The sequence below is a fragment of the Erinaceus europaeus genome, chromosome 8 (assembly GCF_950295315.1).
Source record: "Erinaceus europaeus chromosome 8, mEriEur2.1, whole genome shotgun sequence".
NCBI classification, from domain to species: Eukaryota; Metazoa; Chordata; class Mammalia; order Eulipotyphla; family Erinaceidae; genus Erinaceus; species Erinaceus europaeus.
In genome coordinates this window covers 11,245,724-11,256,392 of record NC_080169.1, presented here as the reverse complement: position 1 = coordinate 11,256,392, position 10,669 = coordinate 11,245,724, and the positions used below count along the sequence as shown (strand labels likewise).

The 10,669-nt window shown below is 46.4% G+C and overlaps 1 protein-coding gene across 1 annotated transcript; it reads left to right on the top strand.

The window, feature by feature from the left end:
- The first annotated feature begins 4,234 nt into the window (after positions 1 to 4,234).
- Positions 4,235 to 6,073, top strand: LOC107523245 (ly-6/neurotoxin-like protein 1). The gene is made up of 3 exons (XM_060195889.1): positions 4,235 to 4,659; positions 4,925 to 5,026; positions 5,389 to 6,073. The coding sequence occupies exons 1-3, from the start codon at positions 4,533 to 4,535 to the stop codon at positions 5,610 to 5,612; spliced, it is 453 nt and encodes a 150-aa protein (XP_060051872.1). The 5' UTR covers positions 4,235 to 4,532; the 3' UTR covers positions 5,613 to 6,073.
- Positions 6,074 to 10,669: the final 4,596 nt, after the last annotated feature.

Genomic DNA, 10,669 nt, shown 5'->3' with positions numbered 1-10,669 from the left:
AGTCATTCCTCTCTTGTAAATCTAATAGTCCAGTTACTTTGTCAAAAGGAAGCCACTACGATTCATCTTTATCCCTCTGTCACTTTCAGCTGCCTTCTCACTTCTCAAATACCCTGGAAACACAACCCCACTCCAACATAAACTATCACTCATTTCCCTGGTAAATCCAGTAACCTACATGTCTGATAAAGTGTGCTCTTTATCAGAAAACACTGGACATTTTTCTTAGCTGACCTATGTCATATTGCTTGAATTGTCTGTCCAGTTTGAAAAGAACCCTGAGGAGTGATATATTTTCCCCAGTGCCTCAACAGTTTGCTGAGCCAACCAGGAGAAATTGGAAAAACATACCTTAACTTCTAGAAGCCTCTGTGGAAATGGATCTGAGATACCTAACAAAAGCTGGCTAAGGGTGTCAGGTGATAGCAGTGGTTAAGTGCACGTGGCACAAAGCCAGGGACCAGCATAAGGATCCGGGTTAGAGCCCAGCTCCCTACCTGCAGGGGAGTCACTTCACAGGGGGTGAAGCAGGTCAGCAGGTGTCTATCTTTCTCCTCCCTCTCTGTCTACTGGGAGTCAGGCGGTAGCACAGCAGGTTAAGCACAGGTGGCACAAAGCACAAGGACCAGTGTAAGGATCCCGGTTCAAGCCCCCAGCTCTCCACCTGCATGGGGAGTCACTTCACAGGCGGTGAAGCAGATCTGCAGGTGTCTATCTTTCTCTCCTCCTCTCTGTCTTCCCCTCCTCTCTCCATTTCTCTCTGTTCTATCCAACAACAACAACATCAATAGCTACAACAATAAAATAACAAGGACAACAATAGGGAATAAATAAATATTAAAAAATGTTCCACTATTTTATCTTTTTAAAAATATTTTAATTATTTATTCATGAAGAAGATAGGAGGAGAGGGACAGAGAGAGAGAGGAAACCAGACATCACTCTGGCACATGTGCTGCCAAGGATTAAACTCAAGCCCTCATGCTTGAGAGCCTAATGCGTTATCCACTGTACTACCTCCCAGGCCATCCACTACTTTATCAAAAGGAAGCTGTTGTGGATTGTCCTCAACCCTCTGTCACTCTTTTTTTAAATTTTTTTTATTATTATCTTTATTTATTTACTGGAGAGCGACAGCCAGAAATGAAGAGGAGGGGAGATAGAGAGGGAGAGAGACAGAGAGACACCTGCAGCCCTGCTTCACCACTTGCAAAGCTTTCCCCTGCAGGTGGGGACCGGGGGCTCGAAACTGGGTCCCTGTGCACTGTAACACGTGCATTCAACCAAGTATGCCACCACCCGGCCCCCTGCACTCTTCACTATCCTCCCTGCTCCTATAATTCCTTGGAGGCAGAATCCCAAGCATAAACTACCCCTCTCTTTCCTGACAACCCTAGGAATCTACATTCCCCTATGTGCATGTTACTATTAAACTTTGGACTTTTCCCTTTGCTGACCTAATGTGACTTCTCATTTGAGAAGCACCCAGAAGGAAGGAGTATTTTCCCAAGCAACCTGAGAATAGGAAAGTGTGAAATTATATTTCCCAATTTCATCCTGCCTGCCGTCCATCACTGTGAACCTCTAACTACTAAAGCCTTCACATCAGGGATATGAAGTGGAAAGTCGCAGACTCGGCCTTGCCCCATTGGCAGAGTGGGGGGGGGGGGGTTGTGGAGGATGAGACACACAGGAACAATAGAGAAGTTAGAGTCAGCTGACATGGGTGGAAACAACCAGGGAGAGTGAGTCTGATGGTCAGGGTCTGAACAAAGTCAGAATGTACCCGTGAGACCAGAGACTTTGCTGTACAGACATGGAAATACATTTATAGCACTTTAAAAGACAGGAGTTGGGAGTCGGGCTGTAGTGCAGTGGGTTAAGCAGCACAAAGCACAAGGACAGGCTAAATGATCCAGGTTAGAGCCTCCGGCTCCCCACCTGTAGGGGAGTTGCTTCACAGGTCTGCAGGTGTCTTTATCTCCTCCTCTGTCTTCCCCTCCTCTCTCCTTTTCTCTCTGTCCTATCTAACAACCACGACATCAATAACAACAACAATCGTAACTACAGCAACAATAAAAAACAAGGGCAACAAAAGGGAAAATAAATATAATTAAAAAAAAAAAAAAGACAGGAGTTGTTGGGCTGGATGTGGTGGTGCACCTGCTTGAGCTAATGTTACAGTGCACAAGGGGCCAGGTTCAAGCCTCCAGTCCCCACCTTTAGGGGGAAAGCTTCACAAGTGAAGTAGTGCTGCAGATGTCTCTCTCCCTTTCTATGTCTTCCATCCCTCTTGATTTCTCTCTGTCTCTAACCAATAAATAAATACATAAATAAAATTAAGTAAAATAAAAAAAAAGATAAGGGTAGCTAACACAGAGTCTCCAAACTCTACTCTATGTGCAAATCTCAGGAATACGGGTAAAGTACAGATTCTGACCAGTGGGGGCAGACACATTCCTGTGTTTCTGACCTGCAGCTGTAGTTGCTGAGTCAGCCCAGGGACTTTGCTCCCTGACGCAATGTTTGGTTTAACTGCATAAAGAGCACAAGGGCTGCAAGCCTACACTGTAGTTGCTCTAACAACACAACACACTCCTAGATACAGACCACAGAGCTAGTGGCTTGGGAGATAGCATAATAGTTCTGCAAAAGACTCTCATGCCTGAAGTCCTGACGTCTGTGGTTCAATCCCCAGCACCAATATTGGCCAGAACTAAGTAGTTTTCTGGTCTCTCTCATCAAAGTAAAAACAAATAAAATATTAGTATGGTGGTGCACCTGATTAAGGGCACACATTACAGGATGCAAGGATTCAAGCCCCTGCCCCCACCTGCAACAGGAAAGCTTCATGAGTCGTGAAGAAGCAGTGTTTTACCTGTAGGTGTCTTGTCTCTTTCACTTTCTTTTTTAAAAATTGTTTTAAATATTTATTTATTCCCTTTTGTTGCACTTGTTGTTTTTTAACATTTATTTTATTTTACTTATTTATTTTCCCCTTTTTTTGCCCTTGCCCTTGTTTTTTATTGCTGTAGTTATTATAGTTGTTGTTTATTGTTGTTGTTGGATAAGAAAGAGAGAAATGGAGAGAGGAGGGGAAGACAGAGAGGGGGAGAGAAAGATAGACACTTGCGGACCTGCTTCACCGCCTATGAATTGACCCCCCTGCAGGTGGGGAGCTCGAAGCTCGAACCAGGATCCTTATGTGGGTCCTTGTGCTTTGTGCCATGTGTGTTTAACCCACTGCGCTACCACTTGACTCCCCCTCTTTCACTTCCTATCTCCCCCTATTCTTTCAATTTCTCTGTCTCCATCCAATAATAAATAAATAGATTAAATAAAAACAAAATAAACAACAACAACAACAAAAACTACAGAACTGGTCGGTTGGAGGACCCTCTTCCAGAGGCCCTAGTGACCAGTGCTGTGCTGGAGTCAGGGGACCAGAGAGAAAAGACAGTGGAATTTTCTAAGAATGACAACTTGACTCAATGCTTTATTTCTCTGCCAAGTTCTATTTTAGACTCCGACTTCAAGGTGAACTTGATAAACAGTTCTCATAATGAAGATACATTTCTAAGGGAAGATGTGCTACTTTTGGTCAAATCAAGGTTATTGATGCCAGCATGAGTTCTACACACACACACACACACACACACACACACACACACCACACCACACCACACCATTGGGATTATCAATGGAATTTGGTATCTGTATGGCTCTGTAACTCCTGGTGACCTTTTTTTTTCCTTCCTCCATATAGCAGGTGAGAGACAAGATAAAGAATGATGGAGAGAAGCCCCCCCACCCCACACACAGGCATTCCCGTGTGGTGACCCAGGGCTAAAACCCAGGTCCTTACATATAGTAGTGTGCACACTCTACCATGTGACCAACCGCAGGCTCTCTGATAGGAGTGTCTTGCAGAGAGACATCAACCTTCACATTCAGTTCTGAGATCTAATGAGATGTCTAACAGCCCATTGCCTGAGCCCCTGCTTTGGGTTGTGGCTCCTTTTTGACTTTCTTTACCGCGAAAGCAAAAAAAGCTGGAGAGCACATGCCTATTGCCTCTGCCACTGATGAGAATGCTTAAGACAGTTTGTCAAAGACTCCCTGGAGTTCCTGTTTCCTGGTGCATCTGAACACAGGTGGCAGGGACCAGGAGGGGACCAACACACTTGGTTGAGCATACACATGTGCATGGGGAACACTTCGAGTATGGTAAAACACGTCTGCAGCTCCCCCCACCCCTCCCCTGTCAAATCAAATAAAATAGAAAAAACAAAAACAAAAAAAAAAAGGAAAAAAATGGCCAGTGGGAGTGGTTTATTTGAGTTTTGCAGTTTATTTGTATTTTGCAGTGCTGGCAGTAACAACCAAGCCCCAGTAACAACTCTAGTGGCAATAAAATAAGAATAAAGATCACAGGTGAAGGGCCTCAGAAACAGTGGGCGTGCCTAACCTGGAAAACTCAGCAAGGAGGTTGGGGAGAGGGCCAGTGCTGAAGAGGAACAGAGGCAGCACCAATGAGGAGACCAGCATGGCAGCCATATAAGCCAAGCGGCCCAGCCCAAGCCCTACTGTGCCCCAGGATGGCAGGGGCGGGAATAAAGGCTGTGCTCCTGATAGTGGCTCTTCTCTGCCTGGAGGGAGGTGAGAAGCCCTCAGGAGTGGGGGGAGGACCCTTCTCACCCTCATTCCTCCTATCCCTTCACTGTCTCCAATGCCCACCTTGGCTCTCATTTCCTTCTCCAGGGACGCCCTCACTTCTCTGGTCATCCTAGCTTGCCCTTTGTCCAGGAGGTTTCTCCTGGCTTCTGGGTGCGAGGGGCGAAGGGGGGGGATGGGAATTCCAGAGCCCAGTGTGGACTGAGGTTAGGGCCTGATCCTGCCCTCTCACCTACACTTCCCCCACCAGCCTGGGCCTTAAAATGCCACAACTGCAGTGAATTCTCTGACACCTGCTCCAGACCAGTAGAATGTCCCAGAAGCAGCCAATACTGCACCGTAGAGAAACTGAGTAAGTCCCCCACCGCCACCTTTTTTTTTTCTTTCTCCCTCTTTCCCCTCCAAGGAACCAAGAGGGACACAGGGTGGGGGTGGCTTTCTTGCCTGGTTCTCTGAGGAAACCAAAGGGGGTGGTGGGGTTACCTGGGTACCCCTGCCTACATATGGCTTCATCCTGGAACACAGCTCCCCAACCGGTCAGTCCCAGAAGAGGTGATCTTCAGCTAGGTCTGGCACTGAATCAGGTGGAGACCAGACCCAGAGAGTGGGGGTGGTGTTCCAAGTTGCAGTCTCCAGTGTGGACTACCATTGGCAGGGAGGGAGGTCTGGGCATGGTGGCAGAGCCCACAGTGTGATGTTTCTCACTTGTGATAGACTATGAAGACTCAGGTGTGATCGTCAGTGCCGTGGACAAGCGGTGTGTGGATTCTTGCCTGTTGTTGGAGCAATCCAGAGTCTCCGGAATCCAGGACTTGTATTTCTACTGCTGCGCCACTGACCTGTGTAACAGCGCCAGGGGCTTGGGGCTGGATGCTGCAACCAGTGTACTGATACTTGTGCCTCCTGTCCTGGCCACCCTTTTGGGAGCCTCTCTGTGACCAAAGGTGTGAACAATGGGCAAACTCTGGGATGTCACAACTCTAAGTGCTGCCTCTCTCAGGCTGTGCCAGATACCTTCCCATCTTTGACCCTGCCTGTGTCTCTTCCAGGGTCCTTAGCCTTTGGGGCTGCTTGCCTCTCTCCTAGGAGACTGACTTTTCATCCCCTTGGTCCAGAAGTAAGCCAGAAGTAGAGCATGTTGGCCTGATGTGACTAACTCTGAAGCTCCCTGGGTCAGGTTCTGAGCCCCTGCCTGATCTCTCAGCTATGCTAGACCTTCAGGGACACCTCCAGAATAAAACTCATGCATGTGGGGTCTGTCTCGAGGACTGCTTGCAAAGAACCAAATCCATAACCTGGATCACATGGATGAGGCCGTACGAGCAGAGTTGTGTGTGTCCTCTCAGTTGAAAATCCCAATGTATTTCATGCTGTGGGAGTATTAAACAGATTCACTCTGTGTGTGTGTGTGTGTGTGTGTGTGTGTGTGTGTGTGTGTGTGTGTGTGTGTGTGTTGTAGAATTGGAGTCAGCAGATAAGTAGTAACAAGGTGTTACTGAAGAGATAGATCAGAAGTTAAGAAGGCAGATCAACAGGAGTTGGGCGGTGGCGCAGCGGGTTAAGTGCACATGGCACAAAGCACAAGGACAGGTGTAAGGATCCTGGTTTGAACCCCGGCTCCCCACCTGCAGGGGAGTCACTTCACAGGTGGTGAAGCAGGTCTGCAGGTGTCTATCTTTCTCTCCCCCTCTGTCTTCCCCTCCTCTCTCCATTTCTCTCTGTCCTATCCAACAACGAAGACATAAATAACAACAACAGCAATAACTACAACAATAAAACAACAAGGGCAACAAAAGGGGATAAATAAACAAGTATTTTATTTTTTAAAAAAAAGGCATATTAAGGGAAGGTCAGTAGTGCAGCGGGTTAAGTGCGCATGGTTCAAAGTGCAAGGATCCTGGTTTGAGCCCCTGGCTCCCTACCTACAGGGAGGTTGTTTCACAGGTGGTGAAGCAGGTCTGCAGGTGTCTATTTTTCTCTCCCCCTCTCTGTCTTCCCCTCCTCTCTTGATTTCTGTCTGTCCTATCCAACAACAATGACAGCAATAGCAACAACAAAGATAAACAACAAGGGCAACAAAAGGGGAAAAGCAGCCTCCAGAAACAGTGGATTTGTAGTGCAGGTACTGAACCCCACCAATAACCCTGGAGGCAAAAAAAAAAGAAGGAGGAGGAGGAGGCAGCTAATCAGTCAAGTGTGCAGCCTGGATTCAGCTCAGGAGGTGAGAACACAAATATGGGACTATTTCCTGGTGGTCTTGGGGGCAACCCTCATGGCTATGTCTATAGATTGTTTTCCCACAACCCTAGTGCCTGTGAAACTCCAGAATTCTGAGTCCCATGAGTTGTTTCTCACTGGTTTCGGTCACTCAGTCTGGAGACCCATTGTGTGAGCAGATGAATGCAAAGAGAACATTCAGTTCTGGTGCTCCAAGCTGGCACTGGCCTGTTGCTCTGGAAAAAAAAACAATCCAGTGGAAATTCCAGGGAAAGGGAGGGATTAAGACACAGCAAACAACCCAGCCTAAGACCCCACTTGTCATGGCATCCACCCCTCCCTGTCAAGTCTCCCCAAGTCATCCCTTGAACTTCACCTTCCTCAGCTGAGGGATCTACTTTCCAATGAAAGAGGGTGTCCGGATACTTTTTTGTTTGAGGAGAAGGGGTGAATGTGGGAATAGTCAGGCATGAAGTGCCCACACCTCCTCTTACCTGGCCCTGAGCTGAGGGTAGCCTTCAGCCTGGTACACATAGGGAGCCTGGTCAGTGGGGTCTGGAGTCAGGCAAATGCTGTTGTTATAGAAAACAGATGAACACAGGGTGCACACTCCCCTGATTGATCCCATGTGGATATTTTAATCAATGTGCTTGGTGGAGAACTGTCTTTCCTCTGTGATAAGGAGACATGTAGCCTAAGACTGCGTTTCCTTTGTGCTTGCTCTCCTGGCAATTAAAACAGTGGCTGCCGTTGCTACCCCGCCTCCCCTCCACCTTCCTAAGCTAATGGGCCCAGACAGGGGTGCTTAAAGGTAAAGATGACTAGGGAGGAATCCAGCTGTCTCTGGACTGATACGTATCAGGCACTAGGCCTCCCCTTCTCTGCCCATACAAAGGCCACAGATAAGAAGCATTTATAGCAGTTACATGAAAGATGGCCTTTGTCTGTTTCTGCCTACCAACCTGTTCCCTCCACCCCTTTGGGGAGGGGAATGGCAATAACACTGTGGGTGTTTCCAAGGTGCAGGGAGAACTTCCTGGAGTCTACTATACACAGGTGTAATAAACTCTCTCACCAAGAACCGGCTCTAGTCTTGTGCTTTGGGGATCATTTCTGCAACACTGTCTAGATGGGCCGCTCACACGTCCTCACACTTGACTTGTGCTCACTGCTCCCTATCATTGCTCATAACACTATCCTGAGATGGGAGCTGACTCTTGGGCTTCAGGGACCCCACAATCTGCTCACTGTGACCCAAGGGAGAAGGCAACATCAGTGGACAGTGACACTACAGACTGTGCCCTTCTGGGGACTGATTCATGTGAGGACAGAAGGGCAGGGGAGCTGGGACCTCCATGGAAATCCCTTGCTATTGTAACTGAGAAAGTGAAGTTAAACTGGGCAGATGACCCCACTAATGTGTCCTGGAGCCCCACCTCCTCAGAACCCTGATCCACTAGGGAAAGAGAGAGACAGGCTGGGAGTATGGATCTATCTGCCAACGCCCATGTTCAGCAGGGAAGCAATTACAGAAGCCAGACCTTCCACCTTCCGCACCCCATAATGATCCTGGGTTTATACTCCCAGAGGGATAAATAATAGGAAAGCTATCAGAGGAGGAGATGGGATATGGAGTTCTGGTGGTGGGAACTGTACCCCTCTTATCCTATGGTCTTGTCAATATTTCCATTTTATAAATTAAAATTTTTCAAAAAATAGTTGTTAAAAATTATATTTTGTATCTACTATTGTTAAGATAAAAACTTTGGTCTACATCTGCTACTGCTTATTAGTGTTAAGAAAGAAATTTTATTTACACCTATTAGTGGTGGGGGAAGAACTGTAGTCTAAACACTGTTATTAAGAAAGGATAAACTTTCTTTTTTAAAAATTTATTTAAGAAAAGAGACAGTAACAAAACCGTAGGATAGGAGGGGTACAATTCCACACAATTCCCACCACCCAATCTTTGTAGGGTCTTTGTGGGTTGCAGAAGGTGGAAGGTCTGGCTTCTGTAATTGCTTCCCTGCTGAACATGGGTGTTGACTGGTCGATCCATACTCCCAGCCTGCCTCTCTCTTTCCCTAGTAGGGTGGGTCTCTGGGGAGGCGGAGCTCCAGGACACATTGGTGGGCTTATCAGTCCAGGGAAGTCTGGTTGGCATCATGCTGGCATCTGGAACCTGGTGTCTGAAAACAGAGTTAACATACAAAGCCAAACAAATTGTTGAACAATCATGGACCTAAAGGCTGGAATAGTGCAGATGAAGTGTTGGGGGGTACTCACTGCAGACTCTTGTGTGTACTTCTGCTTTCAGGTATATATTTTCCCTTGGTTTATGGACACGTGTGAACATATGCTCTATCTCAGGGGACCTGGTCTATATCTAGGTTTGGGGACTTTATTGGGGAGTGGACCAACTGGAATGGAATTAGATTATACTATGAAAGGAAAGGCCTCACCCGAGTGATGAAGCTGAAAGGTTGTCATTCTACACCTGAAGTCTCTGGACAGTCTGAAGTGAAGCATGCTGGGGTGGCACTAGTTGCGTTGATTAGGTTGTGATTGACGGATGCAATATTATTTGATATGAATTAAGAGAAGCATGCAGGAAAGTGGGCCCCACCCTAAGGTTCCAGGACTGGGGGAAATATAGGCTCTATAGTGGAAATGTGAAGTTCCTGCTGTCTTAGGGTTCAAGAAGACAATGGATAGTTATTGTTATCATCACATTATTTGGTAATTGGGTAAAGTTTGAAAAGTCCCTTTGTTAGGGTTTGCTGTATAATATCCAGCATCTTGTATATAGCGGTGCCACCAGCTGCTTCTGTTCTACCTGGTCTAGGCTTCTGAAAGAGTCCACATATCAATGACTCAGCCTATGTATTAAAATGACTCAGTCTGTGTTTTAAAAAGTTCTAGACATATGATCAACTTTTCCCCTCTCATATTAATTGAATAGTGGTTTATATGACTACACTTTAATAGGAGTGTACATAAATGGCGTACATAAACACCATTCCCACCACCAAAAGACTGTGTCCTATACCACCCACCCACCCCCACCCCACCCCACCCTGGCCGCCCGAGGAAGCCAAATGTCCACCCTCCCCCTCACCACAGTGTTTTTACTTTGGTGCCCTACTCTCGATTTAATCAGATCCTGTTTTAGTTTCCCCTTCTGTTCTTCTTTCTCAACTTCTGTTGATGAGTGGGATCAACCCATACTCATCTTTGTCTTTCTGACTTAGCTCACTTAGCATAATTCCTTCTAGCTCTGTCCTAGATGGGTCAGAGAAGGTGGGTTCATTGTTCTTGATAGCTGCAAGGATAAATTACCAAGCACCTGGCTCCCCACCTGCAGGGGAATCGCTTCACAGATGGTGAAGCAGGTCTGCAGGTGTCTATCTTTCTCTCCCCCCTCTCTGTCTTCCCCCCTTCCATTTCTCTCTGTCCTATCTAACAATGATAACAACAACATCAATAACATCAATAACAACAACAATAATAACTACAACAACAATAAAAAACAACAAGGGCAACAAAAGGGGAAATAAATAAATAAATAAATATAAAATTTGTTTAAAAAGAAAATATAAACTAGGGCTCAGGAGACAGCATAAATGGCTATGCAAAAGACTTTCATGCCTGAGGCTCTGAGGTCCCAGAGTGAATCCCCAACATCACCATAAGCCAGAGCTAAACAGTGCTCTGGTCTTTCACTTTTCTTTCTGTATTTCTTTCTCATTAAAATAAAAATTTCTAATAAAGAAAAGAA